Consider the following 23784-nt stretch of genomic DNA (forward strand, 5'->3'; position numbering starts at 1 on the left):
GGCGTGCATCTACCTCATCATTCCTTGACACCCCTAAATGAGTTCAAGGATCCACATTAGGCCCACTGCTTTTCAGTATATTCATTAATGACTTTCACTCATGTCCCTAACAATTCACTTATTCAATATGCAGATGACTCCACTATAAATTTCCTCATCCCAAACCATACCTGAACTACTCACACACACAGCAAGCATTCTCCTCTATAGAAAGCTGGATGACTAAATCATCTCGCACTCATCCCAAACAAAACCAAACTTCTTCTCCCCTAAATAGAAAACACCACTATAAAAACAAAACTTCAAAATCTACGCATTAAACAAAACCACTCTAGAAATGGTCACACACACTAAACTGCTAGGTGTCACCATAGACGAAAGCTTAACCTTCGACCAGCACATCTACAATAACATAAAAAAGACCCATCAGAAGTTGGGAACACTCTATAGGCATAAACACTTCCTCAGCCCTAACACCAAACAAACCTTGGCCGCTACCTTTCTACTACCCTTTCCTTACTATATGGCACCCCCGTCCGTACCAACATTAGCACAGCACTAAAATAAAATGGAAACCTGTTAAAAACAGCAAAGTTTGCAACTAAATGCCACCTACTCTTCCCATCATGGTTCCTCACTGCACACACTCAAATGGCTTCAGCTACATCAATATCTCACTCATCAGCAATTTTCAACAGCCCATAAAATTATCTATAAACCCCTTGACTGACCAGCCCTTACCTCCACATTAACTCAACACCACCCAAACAGACCACATCACAAAATGAAACCTTGCTACTCGTCCAAAAACCTGCACTCCCTGCTGGACAAGCACTCCATTCTTTCTGTATTGCCAAACTCTGGAACTCACTCCCTATATCACTCAGAGCCACCAGTAATGCCAGGTCTTTCAAAGATGGCCTCCATTCACATCTAGTTACTCAGTGGCAATGCTCCTGCTCCACACCTCACATTAACTGACCCCTTCCAAACTGCTCTATTAGCAAAACTGTAACCATACTCTGTTTATCCACTGCTATGCCTGCCAGACTGTTATGGTACTCAAACTACAACTATTCATAGTCGGTCATGACTGCTATAACTTCAAAAATGCACAATGCCTGCATTTTCTTAAATTTGCTTTATAACCTCAATCGGTTACCTAACTGTATGTCTGAACCTGTTGCAAAGAACAATATGTTCTGTTCATTTGTTAAAGATTTTTCTGATTATTTGTTAATAAATGTATTTGGAGCTTTTCTCCCCAGGCCTCCACTGAAAATGGTCTCACTCCTCCCCAGTGGACACTCCTGGTAAACAAATGTAAAATAAATAAAATAATAAATAAAAGCTTATCCCATTTCACTCTTGTCCTTTTATGCTCCCAGATAAGGAGCAGAAGGATTTTAAATTGTTATTCACAACTTCTCCTCTGGTTGATAAAAAATATGCCAGAGCTGAGTACAAAACAAAATGGACTAAAACATTGTCACTGCTTCACTGCTTGTATCTGGCTATTCATATCCATAAAAAAGTTCCAATTTCTCATTTTCTTTTGTATTACCCTTTTGTTTAGTCTCTTCTCACATATCCTTAGCTGCCATAAAATCATTTTTAACCCATACTAAGCACTTCATTTTATCATGCCCCCATAAATATGGGTATGCTGAACCAATGTGTATGGGGGTATGTAGTTTACTGCTGCTGCTTAAATTTTGCATCCTGAAGAGACATGAAACCATCTCAAAATGGTCCACAACATTGAAATATTCTTTTCTGGTTTTATCAGGTACAAAATAATAGCATCAGTTAATAGAACGGACTTTTGATCAACATACCAATTATATCCTTGAATTTCTAAGTACCTTATTTTCTTTGCCAGTGGTTCTAAATTTAACAAAAAATGGGGAGAGAGAGCACCACTGTCTGGTTCCTGTAGTCAAACAGAACTTATCAAAAAGGACCCCCACTCACTTTAATTTTCACCTTTGATCTCTCACATATCCTAATTAAACCTTAGTGACAAATTAAATGTTTCCATTGCCCTTACTCAAAATCCCAGCCTACTGTGTTAAATGCTTTCTCTGCATCAAGTCCTACCAACAACAGTAGTGTATCTGCTTGCATTCTGCTTCCCTCTGGATCATCATTGTTCTGTTAAAGTTGTCAAATGTTTGCTCCACTTCACAAAACCACAATTTTGGCATTATCTTTGCCATTCTTTTAGCTGTTATATAGACAAACATTTTACCATCATGGTTTAAATGGGCCTACATGAAGCTGGGACTAATGGGTCTATCATCTTTAGGTGTTAGTCACCACAGCTTTCTTCCTGGAAGTTGGTGGTACTTTTAAAATACTGAAACTAAATAAAACCTTCCATATCTGTATCACTTTCTTCACTCCTAGCTTCCAAACTTGCACAGAATACCATCTATTCCTGGAGACTTTCCTGTAAATTGATCATGCATCACCATTTTTATCTAATCTCCTCCAATTGTGGTTTCTACTTCTAACTTTGGCATATTTAATTCTTCAAGCAAAAGTACAATTGAAACATTTATGGATTTCCATATTTTATACAGCTACTTATAAAATGTTTGAAATATTCCTACCACCATGATCTCTGATAGTTTTCCTTGTTATAAACTCCAAGTTTGGTAACAACCCTTCTACTTTGTTACCCGAGGATTTGCGATAAAAGCTTTGGTGCTCTGTAGCTATCAAAAACAGTTGCTTAACAGTATCTTTCTAAACACATGCACATTACACAGGTAGTCCCTATTTTCTCCCTAGCAGTCTGTAGTTGCACCTCTTCTTGCTCAGGAAGTTTCCTCCTATTCTGCAATATTTTATCCTTTAAACAGTCACTAAAATATTCTTTTTACTTCTTAACCTGCATCTTTTTCCTTTCATTTCTACCGTATTTTAAACTAATTTTGTCCCACTTCCTAGCTATATTTTCTAAAGATAGAAATCTTCCCTAATAACTCCCGAATAATTTCCTCTGCCCATTCCTTACATTCCTGTTTAACATAGGTGGGGAACTGCCAGTGTCTTTTTTTTTACTTAGTTACTCTGCATTATTATTGGCACATGATCTGAAATACTGCATGCATATCAAAACTTTCAGTCAAATGCATGTGTTCACATGAAATTGGTCTAGCCTAGCCCAGTTTATAACCTTGGGGAATATATAAATTCTCAGAGCTCCTGCTACTAAATTCATATCTTCCATACCACACACTTTATAAATTTCCTCATCAAAAAGCTTTCCTCTTTTGTTACATTTCCCCTTCTAGGCCTCCCCAAACACAACCTCACTGTTGCAAATCAAACTCAAACCCCCATCTGTATGTAATATTTCCTGCTGAAAGCTGATTTTCCCCAGAATTTTTTTAAAGCTCCATCGTAGAAGTTGTAGGTAGACCAAACACGCCAACATAATCCTCCTCCCTTGCCAGTAACCCTTTACTATTACAAATCTACTACCATCTTTTTCCCCTCCCATCACTGTTGGAACTCTTCTAGCAATTAATACAGTTATTCCTCTTTTCCTTTGTCCCAGATATTCCACTAAATAACCATCCTGAAATCCTCTATCAAATTAACATGCTGAATTCTTTCCAAATGGGCCTCCTGTAGAATTGACATTTACACACTGCATTTCTAAATCTAGTTTACTACTCTTTTTGTATATACCCAACAGACTATACACATTAAAAGGATAATATGGAAAGTGTTGCTATTATAAGAAATTATTCCCACCTGTTATGTAAAACAGTTTTTAATGTGTAGTTTCAGCTTGTGTGTGGCATGCACTGTTTGGCAAGTTGTTTCTTGTCATAGCCATTTGAACCTATGTCACATCTTAAGAATATTTTTATTTTAATGAAAACCTTCAAAGTCTCTCCGAAGAACACCTCCATAACATTCACTTAATACAAACACCCAAAACTATGAGCATCTTCAAATAATGAAGTTCAACTATCCTAATAGGAACAATGATCCCATATTGACAGTTGCACTCCCAGGCTTTACTTGACTTATAATAAAGGTTATCCATGCCAAGATGCATGGTACAGCCTGTGCTTTTACTTACACCAAGTGATGTCTTTTTGTCTCATCTTTATTCCTCTCCCAGATGTAGAGGACTTTTTAGCCATTGAAAGAAAAAGTATTTGTTTTTTTATTGCCCTCTTAATCAGCTTTTCTGCATAGAAAAATGAGAACCAGATGCACAGTTTTTTCAGCTACAAGCTTCTCATGTTGCACTGTGAACATTTGTTAAATGAAAGCTTTTCATTACATTCAGTATTCCTTTACTTGCTTCCACTTAAAACTTGTTAGGTAAAGCCAAGGGCCTTATTCCAGTTACTGCCCTATCCAAAAGAAAAAAAAAAAAAGCACATCAGTTTTACTTCTATTGTCATCTGAACACTTTCACAGCCTGTCGTCCCTCATCTCAACAACCCACGATTATAACCTATTATAATAAACATCCTATTGTCCTGCCTTTCTTCTGTATTTACATTGTAGTGCCTAGATTTCTTAAAAATAAAAAAGGAAAAAAGGGTACCTGCTTACTCCAGTATCCCTGTAAACAGAATATAACTGAAAAGCTGTACTATGCAGCCTGTAGAATGTGTCATGTTTTATAAAAATACCATTAAGAACAAAAATGTTTTACTTGGTTACTCTTTCCTCTCTCCTTACTGTTCTCCCAGACATTAAGGACATATGTTTTGCAGTCCCTTTGAAGTCCCCTACAAGTTTAACAGTCAAAAAAATCAAGTACTTCCAGGTTTTCTTGTTCAGTCAACTTTCACAACTGTGATGCTTTGTAATCTCACATTTATTCATTTATTTTCAAATTGCTGGCTTTCTTCCTGTTGATCTCAATCTCCCAACTCCAGCCTCTGGCTCATTTCAACATATTCACGATTCTTCTAATCAACTCCTGTACTTTTCTGTATCTCTCAAGTATTTTCCTTTGGAACACTGGAAAAGATTTCCCTGTCAGTCTCTGTGTGCTTTATCATCAGAAGACAAAACAGCAGGGTCCCCTTCTGTTAGATAGCTCACTTTTTGGACAATTTTTTCCCCTCAGCATGTTCTGCATCAAAAAATGCCTGACCCTCCAAGAAAAAAAAAATATTCTTTAGATAGCTGAACACAGCAGCTTCAACCTTAGACCTGCCTCTTTACATTCCTTGATTGCTGCAATAAATTTCCTATTCTACCTGGTGTACAGAGTAATTTTCCACAAACACTAAAATCTCCAACTTTCAGTACTTTGTTGTTCTACCAGTCTTGTCAGAATCAACGCTTTCTACTGGTAGAACTGGATCTTTACTATTAGAGGCCTTGGCCTCTTTCTTTTTCCATTTTTTCCAGCCTTTTGCTATTAGAGTTTAAAATAAATGAAACAATGGAGGTGCGTATAATCCGCTCTATGAGTTCTTTATTCCTCTCGATTACTTGAAGTCATGCCTTACAGCAATGCTGGAGCTTGAACTGTTTTTTTTTTTTTTTTGCTGAACAGCTGCTGGATTCTTCTCAGTCAGTGTTTTCTTCTCTCTATTTGTGGTTTATTTTCTCTTAGATTCTTGACCCTAGTGGTCATTAGCCTAGTATACAACTATGAACCTATAATCAAATGACTAAATTTCATCAGAAAATGTTTCCATCATTGGGAAAGCAGAAAAAAATACAAGAGAAAAGGGGGACAAGTTCAGTCACCATTATCAGGCTGCCAATAAAGCAGGAACAGAGGAAGAACTTGATTGTTTTGTAAAAAGACTGATCTCTAAAATGCCTCATCCCCAAGACATAATTCAAAGTCACTGTAGCTATAGCTGTAGGACTGGATTAAATGCATGCCTCCCAAGAACTTTCAGAAGGTTTCTCTGAACAGAAGCGAGACCTGCTGACAAAACACAATCAAAAACAAAGCAAAGGAGGAGATTAACAAATCCTGGAAATTGGAAAACCTTGCATAAAAGTGGACCATATTTTGAGACAAGTACCAATAGCAAACACACGCACACTTTCCAAAATTATTTTAAATCAAATTGTTGTCAGAATATGTTCAATCTATTTCAAGGATAATCACTATAAGAAATTATTACCGCCAGGGCATACAAAGTACATATTATAAAAAGCTACACAACTGTTATTCATACATCACCACATAACATTAAATTTGTCAGCCATTCTAAGTCCTGCCATCTTCAGCTATTTCACTTAATCTGCCACCAGAAAACCAACAAGCCAGCCAAGTACAATCTACTTAGTCTCACAAATGTTGGTTGTAAACAATCACTAAAAGCACCTCAAGTTCTGTAACATTTTTAAGGACCTCTGCATTTTAAGCTTACCTTTTAAAGCAAATTAGCACAACTGTCTCCCACACTTACTCTTTAAATAATGGTCTCAATATTCATTATCCTTCCATATTTCCTTCCAAATCATCTGTAAAGCATATCTAATCTCTGTTCCATTATGGAGGCTACAAAATCCTACATATCTGCACCATTACTTAACATCTCCAATTATCATCCATGCAAAATAGTCACGAAATTACATATAATTTTTTGTTTTAAAATATCCTCCAATGACCATTAGAGTGGTTGAGAGGTGGAATAACTATTAGTTGTGGAATAACCATTAGTTCCCCTGGTAGAAATTATACAGTTTATTTTTGTCCTAAGGTGAGAATCTAGTGAACCATGAGAGGCACAGCCATATGTGCAGATGGAGTAGGTTTTAATTTTAGCCTTAACAGCTCCCAGTGCCCATAGCATCCAAACAGCTTAATGAATGTGCCCCATTCTTTGTAAGCTCACATGCAAGCAGCAATGCCCCCTTCTAGACAGCACTTAAGTATGATGACCAGGGATTCTGCTACTTGGACTTCACCCAGGCATATAACCTCAAATCCTTCCCCCAGAGGGATGCAAGCAGGCTCTGCCAACATTTTCTTCCCTCACCCGATCCATCTTCCTCAGTGCAAAGCATGGACTGCAGTCAGGACTTCAGCCTTCTATGTCATGAAGATGGATGACTTGTATGCAGTTACTGGCAACTTCCCTTATTCCTCAGCTCTACCATTATGATACATATTCATTTCATATCATATCCTTAGCAGTATCCATGATATTAACTATGGACTGTATCTCCCATGCTACATGCTTTCCTCATCCATAAATGCATAACTAGCATAATGTTACTCTAAATCATATCCTTAAGCATATACAACAACACTATCCATGTTGTGATGAAACAAAATCGCCTTCCCTGGAGGAACAAAATTTTTTAATGAAGTACATGTTAAAGGAAGAAAAAGTTTGTCCAACAAAAAGTGAGCTGTGAAACAGGAGAGAAAGAGAGAGAATGTGCCAGAGAACCCCTTTCCAGCGTTTCACTGGAAAATGCTTAAGAAAGGGAAAAAAGCACAAGAGTTGACTAGAAGACCAGAGTACATTGGAAAAGAAGCAGAGACAGGGTTTGGGAGATGCAGATGAACAGGAATAGAACAAGAAAATTAGGAAATAATGGACTTTGTTAATCTTTCAGAGGACTCTAAAGTATATGCCCTACTTCATTTCATTAATGTTTGGAAAAATACTTAGGAGAGGGGAGGAGAAGGGAGAAAGTTAAGAATAAAAAAATGTTTTACAGTTAACAATACTATTTTAATGGTCCATGATTTTCTTTGCATGTTAAAGCTTTTTTTTCTGTTATTTTTAAATGTAGTGGGGATACTAATATAAATGTTTTTTTTTTCTTTATCCTTTCTCTCTCTCTTATTTTTAAGAAATGTAAGTACTGCAATGTAAAAAACTTAAAAATCTGGTTAAAAGAGCATGACAAAAGAAAAACATATGCTTTTTCTCATTCTTGCATAGGGGAATGTCTGGGTTTAAACCATTAGCTTAATGAAGAAATAAGTTTCAAGAGAATGCAAGTACATGAAAAAGAATATTGAACAAGTACTTGTGTCTAGTTATAGACTTAGCAGACAATCTGATAAAAGGGAAATGGCTTGCAGAAAATGTTTTCTGAAAGCATTCAGATATTTTGCCAGCCGAGATGATAAAGCCAGATGGCACTTAATAGAACCACATGCTATGCCATTTTACCATGGATAACCTTTCTTTTAGGTTAACTCGAGTCTGCATGTGTGTGTGTGTGTGGCTGTCAGTTTAGAACATTTGTTCCTATTAGGAGGGTAAAGTTTCAATATCTGAAGATGTACATAGATGTGTGCATCATTATTAGTCAATAGGTTTTAGAGGGGTATTGGGTATGTGCGTGCATTTTTGTTTGAGGGTTTTAAATAAAATAAGAAGTTCTGTTAAGATGCAACATAGGCTCAAATGGAGAGAACAAGAAACTGTATAAAAAAAAAGATTAACTTGCCAAACAGTACATTTAACAAAAAAGTTGTTGTACATAAAAGGTAGGATAAATAATCTCTCAACATGATACTTTCTAGGATTTCTTTAAACATTAATGGTCTCACGGATAAAAAATAGCGTAGTGAACTATATTAAATGTACAGTGCAAATAGCTATGCTACAGGGGACACACTTGGAAAGAAGCAAACATGCAAACTGAAAAATATTTTCAGGGTAGTTATTCAGTGGAATTCCAGGGGCAAAGGAAATGAGGAGTATTTTTATTAATTGCAAGATGAGCTCCAACAGTAACAGAAGAGGATAAAAAAAAAAAAAAAAAAAAAAAGTACTTAGGCGCTACTGGCAAGGAAGGAGGATTACACTGACATGCATTTACATTCCACCAAAACTGCTATAACGGAGCTTAAGAAAATTCTGGGAGAAAAATCAGCTTTCAGCAAGAAATATTACTTATAGCTGGGGACTGGAATTTGATTTTCTATAGTGAAGATGCATCTGTGGGGCCGCAGAAGGGAAAAACAACAAAGCATTGTAGATTTTAAAAGAAATTTATGAAATATTTGGCATGGAGTTGAGTGAAATTGCATTTTATTCCCAAAGATAAAAAACTGAACTAGGCTAGACAGAATTGACATTACATAGGGATGTGTACATTTAATTGAAGGTCTTGATATGCACACAATAACCAACTATTTCAGATCATGTGCCAATAATTAAACTAAAAACAGGGTAATGAAATAATGAGACACTGGTGCTTTCCCACCTATCTGCTGAACAGGGAGGAATTTAAGGAATGGGTAGTGGAAATTATTCAGGACTTATTAAAGACAATAGAAATTTCTTCTGAAAATATAGCTAGGGAGTGGGATAAAATTAAAGTGGAGTTGAAAAATAGTATGGAAATAAAAGGGAGATACAGTTAAGTAAATTATTTAGAGGGATTGACAAATGGTAAAGTATTGCAAACTAGGGGAATCTCATAGAAGGGCAACTGCAGAATGCTAACCAGAAAATAAGTGATTACCTCGATAACATGCACAAGTTTATAAGATACCAGTTCAGCAACTTTTTTTTTTTTTTTTTTTTTTTTTGATAACTCTAAAAACACAAACTTTTAGCACAACAACTCCGGCAACAGAAAGTAGAAGGGGTGATCACCCAGTTAAGGAAGCCTATAACAAGGAAGATAACATATCCTGTTTAAGTATTAAAAATACTTCAGAAATTCTATGAAAGTCTGTATAAAGCAAAACAATATGGAAAGCAAGAAAAGGTACAAATGGAAATGTTTATAGAAGAATTAAATATGCCAAGGTTAAAAGTAAATGAGGCTCAATTGCCAACAGTTAGGATAGGAGACGAGATAAAAATGGTGAGGTATATCCAATCTACAGGAAAGTCCTCAGGAATAGATGGTATGCCTGTGGATGTTTGGAAGCTAGGAGGGAAAATTTGATAAAGATCCAGAAGGTTTTGTTTAACAGTATTTTAAGAGGAGAAGTACCAACATCCTCAAAGAAAGTGGCAGTAGCTGTAATATCTATAGGTAAAGATCCAGCTTCATAGAAGCACATTTCAATCCTAAACTAAAAAAATAAAGTGATGCCAAAGTTGACAGACATGGGTCAGTGCGATTTTGTGGAGGGGAAGCAAACATTTGACATTAAGAGAATACTGATGATCCAGTGGTAAGCAGAATGCAAGAAAATGTCCATGCTGTTGGCGATTCTTAAAGCAGAGAAAGCATTTGACAGAGTAAGCTGGGAGTTTATCAGCAGAGCAAAGGAAGCATTTTCATCCCCAGATAAAATTATAAAGCTGATTAGGAGGATAGACGAGGGATCGGAGGTGAAAATTAAAGTGGGTGGAGTCCTCTCTGATGATCTCTGCTTCAGCAGAAACACCAGGCAGGGGTGTCCTCTCTTCCCTTTATTTGCATTACATTAAGAACCACTGGCAAAGAAAATAAGAGAATCAGAAATTCAAGGATGTAATTGTTATGGTAGTAAACTGGTTAAATTTGCACATGACATTTTATACCAGACAAAACCACAAAGGGACATTACAGTGCTGTGGAACATACTGAAAACTGTTTCAAATCTTTTTGGGATACAAAATGAATGAAGCTAAAACAAAGGCAATAGTGGTAAATTATGTACCCACATATGAATTGTTTCAACAATATCAATATCCATACCTATGGGGACATGATAAAATGAAGTATTTAGGAGTACAGATTAAAAATGATTCCAGTGTGGTAGCAAAGAGTACGTGGGAAGAGACTAAACAAAAAGTAATATAAAAACTGAGAAAATAGAAACTCAGTTATATGCACAAAAACAGTAAGATGCAAGCAGTTAAAATGTTTTTAGTCCCTTTATTCTTACACACAGCTCAAGCATATTTTTATCAACCAAAGAAGTTGTGGACAGCAAATAAACAACTGAAGGATTTTTAACTGGGAGGGGAAGATGGCAATAGTCAAGTGGGATATGCTTACTCTTCCAAAGGAACAGGGTGAATAGGGATTGACCGATTTCAGAGCAACACAGTTAAGGCTCCTATACATAGCACAAGCAGAAAACTGAATAAAGTGGAAAGCAATAATGATGAAATGGGGGGGGGGGTCAAGATACAAGGAGAGACTGGGATTAGGCATGCAAACCTTTAAGGAGAACAATAAAATCATACAGAATATTACATTCATAAAGTAGCAGAAAGTATTCCAACTACTAAGCCAACACTGGAATGGACTAAGGAGATCTGCCAAAAGGGATGCAACTATAGGCAAGAGAGGGCTGGAATTTATTGGAGAAAAATGGCAAAGGAACCAAGGTACTGGGAGCAAATAACTGAAGAGAAAGGTAACAGAATGAGAAAGACAAAAAACTTATTTGGACTAGAGAGTTTAGAAATAGCCTTCCCTGTCAAGGGTGTTAAAGGAATAATTAGTACAGTATATAAAATATTGCATAAGTACAAGTATTAGAGGAGGTTAGAAAAGGATTGTATGAGACATTGGATTGCAATTCACAAAAACAATGGGGGAAGATGCATGTACATCTCCCAAATATGCAACCAAGTCAAGAAATATTTAGGATCTTTACCCATGTAAAACACTTCCAGGCATTTTTGTACTGCAAGTAGACTACAAAGAAATTTTCCTCAAGTAGGGAGCAAGTGTTGGAGATGTGATGGGGAAGAAAGAGGTAACTGGGAACATATTTTCTGTGAGTGTAATAAGTTGGCAGACTTTAAAGATTCCCCTGTAGACTGCTCTGTCTGTGATGCTGGGTGAGCAAATTGGTTTAACTAAGGAAATGATTTTTTTTTTGAGCTATGATACTTAATTGGTATTGTCTAGACATAGTAAGGCCTTGATGGGTATAAATTATGATGGCTGCCAAAAAAAAAGCAATCACTAGAGAACAGAAATCAGTCTCTAAACCAACTTAACTAGAAGTTGTGAAGACAGTAACAGAGATAACATAATTGAACTAGATCTTTAGAAAAAGGGTAGGGCAAACTGCATACAAAAAATGGGAAGTGCAGAGGAGGAACAAGGTTTAAAATGCAGGCAGGAACTGAATGAGCTATGTAATGGTTGACTGACAATGACTAGATATATTTTAAGTGATTTACAATGTTTGCAGCTACAGTTGTTGCATGGTTTGTAATGCTGAATGTTTAAAACTGATTGAAATAAACTGTAATGACACAATTTATATAAAATTTAAGATTAGAGGTTTGTAAAAAAAAAAAAAAAAAAAGCGAATGCCACATTCTTATTAACTCTAGCAATGTTCATAACACTCAAATACTAATTTGTCAGACTGAAGGATTATGGTTTAGATGAAGTGTTAGTGGTATTCTACAGAACAAGTCAAGGCTGTAGCTACAAAGTCAAAAAGGATGGGAAAATGTCTTGCACAGACGTTTGTGACTCAGTAGCATAACTCAAATGTCCCTGATTTTGACTCCGATTTTAGCTTTGTCACACTTAATCCCTTCTAAAACTAGTGAAGTTCGGATGAAAGTTGGTAAATTTCACTTACTAAATAATGCAAATAATTATATAGACTTCTTGTACTTTAGAACGTACATGTTAATTCACATTCCCAATGTACATGTTAATTCACACTCCCACATTTTCTCAATGTCTCAAGTTAACATTACTAATATTTTTGAAAGTGCCTCTGATTTCTGGAGTTGTCCTCGATTGGTTGACAGCTATGCTCAGTAGAAAAAAAAATATTAACCCAAACTCAAGAACAGAAGGTTGGACTTTTTTCTTCTGTGCTGCATTACAAGTAACATTTCATTCAATTGACAGCACACCCAGGAGTGCAGCACCCCCTTTATGCTGTACTGCAGTGTCAATACTTAAAGTCAATCCAAGTACCTGGCAAGTGCATAGAAATCTCAGTCTTCTGTACCAAAAGACAGTACCTGTTCAGCTACTGTGACTGTAAATTAATACATTTGTTTTCCAAACCACCCAAAGGAGAAATACCACACTGAAAAACAAAAAACATAATGAGCAAATGCAACAACATGACCTACCTAGTACTCTGTTTCTGCTTTGCTAAAAACACCAACAGAAATAATTTAGATCTGAACGTTTGGTGTAGCATCACATCTTTTAAGCTTATTTGGTCAAGAAATCTGGACAAAGCCAAAAATAATGGGATAAGCATACAAAATTGGGAACAAAGTTTAATACTTTTACTCCAAATCCACTGAAAGTTAAGTTTTGTATTGATACACACTTTTTGAATAAGAAGCATTACTGACCAACTGTAACAGTGAGTGATTCACCAGAAAACCAAAATTAAGTGCAGGGCAAATATCTGAAGCAAAATCAGAGACATCCTACAAAAATGCAAACAGAGATATGGGTAGCCTTCAAAAGGGAGAGTTTAGTCACAACAGCCCATTCTAGGATTTATTTTTTGGATGTGTAGGATTTTAAGTAATGCAGTTATGATTTTCTGAATGCTGTTATAAAATTGTCTATGAAGTCGTCTCAGAAGACAACTTTATAAACTTGCAGTTGTAATAAGTAGGATAATTAAAACTGCAGATTCTTCAAACTCTAACCCAAAGCATCTGTTTTCAGACAGTTTAGTATGGTTTGGCATTACTGTAAAATCCACAGCACAAGCAAGTAAATTTCAGAAAATGCAGTCATAGTAAGCATTTCATATTCAAAATATGGAAGATTGCACTACTTCTCATAAGGTGAAGCAACTGAGAAAAATATGGAACATTTACCAACAGCAAGGAAAAAAGCTCACAGCATGGTTAAAATGTTATTTATACTTGTTTTACCACATACCCAGACTCTCAGGAGTAAACGCAAGTTGCAAAGGCTAAATCCACATATGGCCAAGAAAAGCAACCATCAAGCAAAACAGGTTTAAAAAAAAAAAAAACAGGCTCCCAGCGTCACTTAATACCAACAAGCAAGAGTATTAAAACTACAGCCACAGTTATTCTTTAGTCTTCAAAATGTGCAGTATTGTAATATCTTGCACAATGTGGGACAAATGGGTAAAACATGACATTTATCAACTAGGATGGAAGCTCACACCATAGTTAAAACAGTCGAATTTATACTTAAAAGTTCCTCAATATTCCTCGTTTCTCCTGGTTACAATCCAAAATTTTCCTTTATACTACAAGACAAAATTGTTACACATCAGTTGTAATATGTTGCTTTTTACCTTGTACACAGCTCCTGAAGCTTAAGAAACTTGAGTGCAATTTGCAGAAGTCCAGAACCCCCACCCACATAAACATACAAAAAACAAGTTACTCAAATTCTCAGTGCCCATCATAATTACTACATTCTACCAACTATATACTGCTAAGACTAGGATCTTTGACACTCAAGCTTGCACGACTGCATGCACTTAGATAATAAGAGCCTCTTGTATTAACTGTATACATCAGATATTTGCTTGATATTACGTGATTAAATAATTCATAAACAAAGGCCCAGAAAATGTATCTCATCTTGCTGTCAGAACCATGCAGTGCAATACCAGTCTACCCTCTGAACTTCTAAGAGCAGCTTTTAGTATTTCTTATATTATATGGCTAACAAATCTGATGAGGGCCATCATCCAAACAAGTATAAATGCTGTTAGGTGCCAGTCATGTGCAGATCAGCCTTCTATGGCCTTTCCCAGGCCATCTGAATTTGCAGCCCTAAGGATACACAGGGTATGACCAATCTCACCACCGAGCCTCTCCCTTCATTACCCACCACCGTTTCCACTTTCCTAGCTATAATATACATGGTCAGGGATTTTTTTTAAAGCCCTAACCCCCTTGCTAGATGAGATAAGCATCTGTATTACAGCAGGGGGCCTACAATGCCTACCCTATGCATACTTCCACACACATGCTAATGAGTACTATGATCACTAGCTTGGTAACCCAAACCAATGTCCCAGAGTTTCTGCTGCACCACTGGATTCAGTAAGCCTCCACTTGCTCCACCAAGATGAAAAAACACTAGTAAGAATAAAAAGATCCGTGACTCAATAAAACCTTAGCTTTATTGTAAATGCAGAATCACTGACTTGGCACTTTCACCCATAACACTGGGCTTCTTCAGAATCAGTTACACTCAAAAAACATCAGGACTTTTATAGTCCTAAACAGGCAAATCAGCCAATATAAAAAACATCCATTAAAATTATCCAATTAACCACTTAACCCAGCCCCTGCTAAAAAGAAAAACGACAGCATAAGAAAGACTGTGATAAAACCACATCTTAAAACAGAAAAAAATTGTTGTTAATAAACGGCTTCATATAAACCGGTTTGGCGAGTTAAAAAAACTGGGATGTTTCAAAACACTTGCAATAGAAATTTTTCATTAATGCCTGGTGTTTTTGTTGCATCCAGATGCAAATGCCATAGACATTCTTCTCGGTTTTAACATCACCTCCCACGTCTTTTTTGAGCACCCTGTCAATAACAAAAAATATAAACTGTTTGTAGTTGCCACACATCTTACTGCAGTTAAAGCACTTGTAGGCTTCTTTTTTTTGTGTCCCTGTTATTTTCCAAAATATGTAGCCTTAATTTAAGTGTGGTCATTCCTACGTAAAATGCTGGACATGATAGACAGGTGGCTACATATACTACCATGTCAGTATTGCAATTACAGTACCCTGGGCAGTTTAGTGCTCTTTTGTAACTGTCTATCTGTACATAAGGTCAGTCATTAATAAACTTGCAAATACTGCATGTGCCACACTTACCCATCCATGAGATGTTGCTATTATATGTCCCTACACCTCTTTCCAATGACTCTTTCAAGTTGGAACCCCTACTGTTAATGAATCTTGGGCTTGGACCCAATACTTCTTTTAAGTCTGAAGGAAATACACTGTCCCATACTGTCTGGATAATGTTGAATTTTCTTACCCAAATCATAATCCAGCACCATTGCCATAGAGTTGTTAGTAAGTGTATTAACCTCAATGGCATTAGATGAACCAACATTTCTACTTGAATCCAAGAGAATAGGTCTAAAATTACTGGTTCTTCTCATTTCGACATCCTTACTTAACAGCAAATCCATTGGATACCCTCTATTTATGAACATGTCAATAAGCTTCAGCAGTTCAAATTTAAAACAGTCATCCTGATGAATAAGCCTTGACAATCCAATCATTTGACCCTTCACCACATTTTTCTTTTGAAACTGAGGGTGGCAACTCTCAATGTAAAAAAAAAAAAAAAAAAATGTTCGAATGTATATGGCCACTCGCTGTACAAAAGAATATCTAAAAATTCAATCCTCTCTCTGTCCATGTGACTTGTAAATTTAAAAAAAAGTGGTAGTGTTACTCAAATAACCAATAAAATCTTCCAACTCTTGTCTTGAGCCCTTCCACAAAATCAATATGTCATTCAGGTACCTTAAGTATGTTTGACAGGCAATTAAACACTTGTTGCTGTTCCCATTCTGCCAACACCAGGTTTTAGATGGGTGCACATCTGGCACCCATCGCAACCCCGTTCGTCTGCTTGTTGTATTCTCCAAACAAGATGAAATTATTGGATAATACCAATTCTAACAAATCCACAAACAGGCCTCATTTTACATGGTGTAAATCACTGTACGTAGCCAGACTGTTGTAAATCACTGTACATAGCCAGACTGTTGTTAAAGCTATTAATTCTAATATAGTGGGGGATCACTGAAAATAAGTTGACTACATCTATAGTACAAACCAAAAGTCGTCACCACAATTTAAATTCCTGATATTATCAAACCAATGCCAAGAGTCCCTTAAAATGTGTGGAACATTGTTCAACACATTCTTACAAGTGATGTCTATATGATGCTAGTGGTTCCATTTTGGAACCCTTAGCAGCTACAATAGGCCTAAATGGCAGAAAATTTACATTTTTATGAATTTTGGGGATACCAAAATAGAGGGAATAATGGGGTTCTCCACTGTAAGATATTTAAACTCATTAGAAATTATCCCATCACACAAATTCATATAACTGCCAATCAGTTTTGGCATAGGCCCTGTGTACATCAAACCTAGAAACCCTGTCATAAGTTTCTGCATCATTTAATAGTACTTTCATTTTACAGGCATAGTCTGTTAGTCATGATGACTACCCACCCCCCGCCACCCTTGTCTGGTTTCATAACTCTGTACTGGTTGGTGTGTGTGTGTGTGTGTGTGTGTGTGTGTGTGTGTGTGTGTTAGCTGCCTCAAACAAAATTTTTCAGCACTGGATAAAATTGTCGTTAGACATTTTTTTCATATTGCAGACATCTAATTTGGGCTTCACACAACCATTCAAATACCATAACTGTTGGATTGTGAGGTGGAATGACCACACTAGCACTCTTAAAACTCAGGTAGTTACAATCATTTCAGGGCTTTGGATAGTTTCCGAAAAAAATATCCATAAATTGAGAATCCTAGAATACAGCTCAAGACTCATTAATAGTCTTCCAACCTCATATCTGTGGGTAGGAATAAAAGAAAAACCTTTTTATACAAGCTGACATAATATTCAGTAATCTTTAAATCTGAAAAACTATAAATTGTAAATGTCTCTCCTGTTGACTGCAAAATGCAGAAGGTGCCCTTCCTTTCAGAACTGACAGTTCTCATACAAATGGACTACTGGTATACCTACCACCATCTGAGCAAAAATAAAAATGCACAACTACTGGACAAAGCTGGAATGACACCAGTATTCATATTTCATTGGACTAGAAAAACAATTTACCACTCGGGCAAGACTGTGCACAAAGCTGCAACTGTTCTATGAATGCCCTGGAATGTGCAACAGCATTTTGCCCAACCTTTATAAACTATTTTGGAATATGAAGTCAGGTTTATCAGTTGCATTTTAAGAGCACGGATGAACAATCCTAGATGTAAGCAACAGGAAGCAGGGGAAACACTAATATTTTATTTGTACATTATCTTATGAACTCAAGACATCAACTAATACAAAACGCAACAATAACCACATACTAACATTAAAACAAATTAAAATAAACTAAGGTAAAAAGTGCTTATTATGCAGTTATACGGACCAAAACCAGAATAGAAAAAAAATAAAAATAAAACTGGAAACCCACATTTATAGAGATGCATTCATAGAGCCTAGATGGATGGATGTGAAACAGCCACACACTTATCAAGGCCAAAAGCAATTTTTTTGCCTTAAAGACTTTCTAAGAGGAGCTCAAAATAATGAGCTACACTTTTAACATTTTCTCAAATTTTCTGAACCTTCTAAACAAAACAAATGTTGATTCTACAATACAAGCTAGAGAGTGCATCTCATAGTAGACAGTAAAGCATGTATAGCTAAATGTTTTATACTGAAAAATCAAATATTGCAAGGCTTATTTACATTGTGAAAGTAGTACAGAAATACTGGTATCGTGTGAACAGATGAAAACAATCACCTAGTAGCAGCTGTTACAAAACGAGAGTGTAAACCAGATAACACAGCCAAATACAAAAGGACAAGTGCAGCTTTGTATTACTGAAATGACCACCCTAGTTGTTAGCATCAGTATCCTCCACACACAGACAGCCAAACACCACTGAGACATTTACAGGCTGCGACAGAAAATGGATCACTGATATTTGCTCAAATACATCAAACAGAACAAAGAAAAAAGTACAATAAAGATCAAGCACACAAACTACAGCACTGGTTAAACACCACACAAATTAAGGAGGAAACAAATCTTCAAACACAGAGTATTAACAGCACTTGCAGCAAAAATTAAAGTAATACTAATCTTATAAAAACTGTAAAAATAAAAAAAAAAAAAAAAAAAAAAAAAACACAAATTAGGAATGGGGTCCCTTCCCCACTAACACATTAAAAAGCCCTAAAAAATTGGCAAATTAAAACCAGAGGACTTATGCTATGACACTTCAGTGTATGCATTCACCATGCATGGATAAAATAACTGTATTTAAATCAGTTTATAAGAAGTATAGTCAACACCTTAGCATTCCTTGTCAAAGTAAATAAAATTACTTCTGATGCATTTAACCCTGAACTATCTGTGTTTATGAATCTTAAATGAAAGAAAATGAAAAATATTTCAGGACTGCAGATATTTCACCGAGTGCTGGCAATTTTGTCAGGAACCAGTTCACTGAATGCCACACATCACATCAATTTGTATTCCCCCTCCCATAAACAGTACAACCCCAGAGGATTATACAAGTTAAGGGGGGGGGTATATCTCCCCAGAGAATGATTATATTAAAGTAGGGAGTATATCTCCCCAAAACACTGAATGCATGACATTTTGGGAAATCCTGATTATGCATGGGGTCCAACTCAACAAGTGTGTCATTTGAGGAGACTGTCCTAGATGCAGTGTACCACAAGCATTGTATCATGTTTTACTGAGTTACAGCTACACATCCTGTGCATATGTTGACAGCAGCATTCTTTTTTCTGTCCATATATGTGAATTTACTCTAGCCAGACATCTGAAGGAAAATAAAACTGGAGAAACTACTCTCCCTGTAATTATTCACCTAAACATCATGCCATAATTCTGCCATTTTAAGACAATGGACTGTTGCATCTAAACCTGGAACTATTATATTAAGTCACTTTCAATGAACAGTAAAGTAATACTACCATGCATACATTTTCCATCTAAATACAAATGTATTTACTTTTTGTTCCACTTACAACAGCTCCTCTTGCAGCTGCAGCCCTGGCTAAGGTTGTACAGGTTCCTGCCGGGTCCATGGTTCCATCTTTAGGGACATAAAGGGTACCATAGAGATCATCCACATTCATTAAAGGGTACAAGTCTTTAGTTTCTGCTGGTGATAGGACATAGGATTCAATTCCATAAACTTTTCCAAGCTAACAAAAATTGAAATAAATGTTCAATGAGTATACAACAGATATAAGAATAATGCAGTAGTAATTTTCAAAAGCACAGAATCTACAAATCAGTACCAAAGTAATTTTAAATCAAAGCCTCTTGTCTGAAAGTCTTCAATAACTTTCACGTTTTTACCCAGTATTTTACAGTTGTGTTAAGGACAAAGTATAAAACCAGCAAGGGTCAAAAACATTGCCAATTATACATTTAATCTAGATTTCAATAAACTGAAGAATAAGAATAAAGATTAACTGCGGGGAAAATTATTGACATCTTATATTCAAGCACAAAATAAGTGTGTCCTAGTGCTACAAGAGTCAGTAAATACCATGCACTGTTACAGCTTCTGGTAGGTACTTACCCTGAAGACTACACAGAACTGCAGTTTTGTTGATCACATGCTTAAAAGCACAAACACTTATTCTGTTATGACATGTGAAGAGTTTATTACAAGCATACAATCAGTTCCATAAATCTTCACAGTCAGCTCCAACAAATGTAAAAGGTGAGGGAAAGAAAGTGACAGCTCTGTGGATGTGGACAAAGGAGATATTGGTCCAAATGGATTATCCAGACTAATTCAGTAAAACAAATATAAAAGTAAATAAAAGTTTGTTCTTAAAAAATAAACCACCAACAACATGTAGCACTACTAAAAACAGTTCTATTATAAACTGAACACTATGATAAATGTTAATAAAAATTTGCTACATGTTGCATGAAGAAAAGAACACAGAATAAAATGATATTGTAATTTAGTAACAGGTTAAATGACCAAAAGCCTGTGTCAATGGTGTACATGGGTAGAGCTCTGAACAAGGTCCAGGCAGCTCCATCTTAATTAGCATCTCAGGCACTTGGAGCAGGCCAGTCTTGAGGGGGTGAAATGTGCACTTGGGCACACCTAGTGGTCAATTACTGATGGAGGCTAGGGACATGTGTTGGGTGCTGCCTTAAAGGAGAAGCGTACCCATAGACTCAAAAAACATGTTTATTTCATCATGGTTTGGCATTTCCTATATTATAATATGACTCTGGGACTATTTACAGATTTTTAAATATTTTATACATAATTTCTGAGTCTGACCACATGGGGTCTGGCATCTTGAAGTAATTCGGATTGTTTAGTCTGCCTCTATGTATCCCAAAATGCAGTGCTAGTCTGTAAATAGTTAAATTATGCAGGCTTCTTTCTTCCTAAAGCTCCTGTCACTGCATTGATTTTACATGCACAAAACTGACTGACTGAAAGCCAGTAGTGCAAGTAACATTTCATGCCATTCAATGGCTACTTAAAACACAAAAAGTGCTTTTTACTACTGCTTCTTTTTAGAATGGCTAAACTGCATTTTTTGAGAAAGTCTAATTGTACTACTTTCACTAATCTCCCATACCCTTCATACCAAACTTCCCTAGCTGTCAAAGGGCCAAGGGTAATTTGAGCTGCTACCTCCTGTGATTGACAGCTCACAGCAGAAGACTTGACTTATGTACTGTTTCCTTGTTCTGGCCTTTACTTTCTATATGGCTAGGGGAAGGATCAGGGAGCTGTGACATCACAGCATGGGTGGGTTTTTAGGACAGTCATAGAGAGATGTCAGTGTGGGGAGGCAACTGGCCAGAAAACTACCTGTATTCAGTTGCCTTTATGACATCAATGAATTGGAGACTACAGCATGGGCGGGATACAAGTTATTTTGAATGTGAAACCACCACAGTACAATAAGATACTGTTCTAGTGGATAGAAACAGTCTATTTAAAATATTTTAAATGCTGTGTTGTTTATTCATAGCAGGGACAATAAATAGGGAGAAAAATGATCAGAAGTTGAGCATTTAATAACATAATCCTGCTGTTGTCCTTTAAAGGAGGCAGGGTCACAGCTATGTCACCACAGAGGCAAGCACAACACATCAGCAATGCCCACTGCATGCTCTTCCCCAACATGATGGTACAAGCAGGCATCAGGAATATAAGGTACAGAATAAAAACCACACATACCTCTTCTACATCATTATGCTAACCAGAAGGACTCAGTCTCCTCAATGGCTCTAGTCATGGGTAGATGCAGGTTGGGGGTTATGCTCGTCAGGTTCAGTACACCCAATGGATGAGGAGAGGCTCCCCAAGAGCTATGGGGAAACCAAATAAACTTTCAAAAACAAGTTACTCTACAAAACAGTCACAGCAAGGAACTGATCACCAGCTCCTTTCCACATTCACTGGTTCTACAGGACACATCTTAGCCTCCCTCGGGTCCTACCTAGTCAACATCTGGGGCTGGTAAGAAGATACTGGACACCGCTGAATCATTCTGCTGCTGGGGAACATGCCCCAACTACCCCATGACAGCCTTTTAAGTATTCCCAGAGTGTCTCTTCTTTCAGATAAGATGTTAAGTCAAAGTTTCATCTGTTTTGAACTGGCAGAATTCTCAGGTGAATGGATAAGATCTCATGGCACAAAATCGAAGAGTGTAAGGGAAGCTCTCCAATGCCTTGGCCAAATTTCCATCACTAGTAGAACCACCTTGGGTCTCACCTTGAAATGGAGTCACTAGCCTAATGGGACTAACTCACTCAACAAATAAGTAAAAATTAATGTGGTAGCCAGATGCTGCTGCTCTGATGACTAAAGGAGAGGACAAGCTGAAAATCTGTTGATAAAAAGGTGAAAGCAGAAAGTTCAAAAGCTAGCTAGTTTGCTCAACATAAAAAAAAAAAAAAAGTCATTTAGTCCTATCAGTTCTTTGAAAATAGATGGGGAAGACCTGGAAGCAGTGATAGCTTTGGACCTATGAAAACTAAACCTATCTGCAGATGTTGACTGCAGTCATGAAATTAAGACATTTTCTTTTTGGAAGGAAAGCTAGAGCAAATCTGGATAAGATTTTAAAGAACAAAGCCATGTCATTGTTAACAAAAGTCTATATACTTAATGCTATGTTTTTTCAGATGGCTACAAATGGCTATATGAGTAGGACTACAAGTAAGGATATCTCACAGAAAGTGGATGGTGCTGGAGAGAACTTAAGAATTCTGTGGACTGCAAAAAGTGTAAATCATAAGGATATATTAAAACTAAAACTTCCATACTTTGGCCAAATAATATGAAAATAGGGCTCACTACAGAAGACACTAATGTTGGGAAAACAGATGAAAAATGAAGATAAAGGCTAAGGGGAACAGACAGCATTACTAAAGTATTTACTAGAACTGAAAGAAATGTTTTGACAGATAGGGCTAGTACACTAAATGCCCCTGAGGACATGGTCAATCTCAACTCAACAGAGAACATGATTTAGCTGTACATGCCTCCTTGTGTTCATAAACACTGTACTAAGCAAGTCCAGGTCAGAAGGCAAAGCAGTGCAAAATGACTGGTGGCAGCAGTGAAAAATGCAAAACTGTAAATGTCAAGAGCATAAAGGTAAACATACACTAGGCTGTGATATTAAACAGACTAGGTCATCATCTACAAGATAAAAAGGTAAAAAATGTGTGGAGGGGGGAGAGATATATGGTCATGTTATATGCAATAGTTGAGACACAACTTGGTCACTACCCAATACAAAAAACAAAACTGCAACTTCCTTTTTGCATTTTAGTACAGTGTGTGTTTTTGCAAAACTGCTAAACACAAGTAAGGAAACTTACACAGATGCCAGGTCAAATGGGCACATGGCTCAATCTCAGCAATGTTCAATTAGCTGGTCATAGCCCATCTGCATCAGTACCCTCACAAACTTGTGTCCATTCCATATTCCGCTCAGTCTGGCCAATACACTTCCCTTCTTCCAGTGAGCAACCAGAGTTAGGCCCAAGGGTGCAAAGTTTAAATACAAAACAAAATGTTTTCAGGTTATTTCCAGTCATACAGCTCTACTGAACAATCCATTCTACCCCCCACCCCCATCACGTCATGTCTTG

General features: G+C 36.7%; 1 protein-coding gene across 1 annotated transcript in view; it reads right to left on the reverse strand.

The window, feature by feature from the left end:
- SARDH (sarcosine dehydrogenase) overlaps window positions 1–23784 on the reverse strand; it is a 2624838-nt gene that overhangs the window by 2529732 nt on the left and 71322 nt on the right. Inside the window, exons 4-5 of the mRNA XM_044058055.1 lie at window positions 19649–19832; window positions 15610–15625 (exon numbers count right to left, since the gene is read on the reverse strand). Of these exons, the coding sequence (XP_043913990.1) occupies window positions 15610–15625; window positions 19649–19832 (200 nt within the window). The remainder of the gene's footprint in view (window positions 1–15609; window positions 15626–19648; window positions 19833–23784) is intronic.

The sequence above is a fragment of the Protopterus annectens genome, chromosome 16.part0, assembly GCF_019279795.1.
Source record: "Protopterus annectens isolate FY-2018-M chromosome 16.part0, PAN1.0, whole genome shotgun sequence".
Lineage (NCBI taxonomy): Eukaryota > Metazoa > Chordata > Ceratodontiformes > Protopteridae > Protopterus > Protopterus annectens.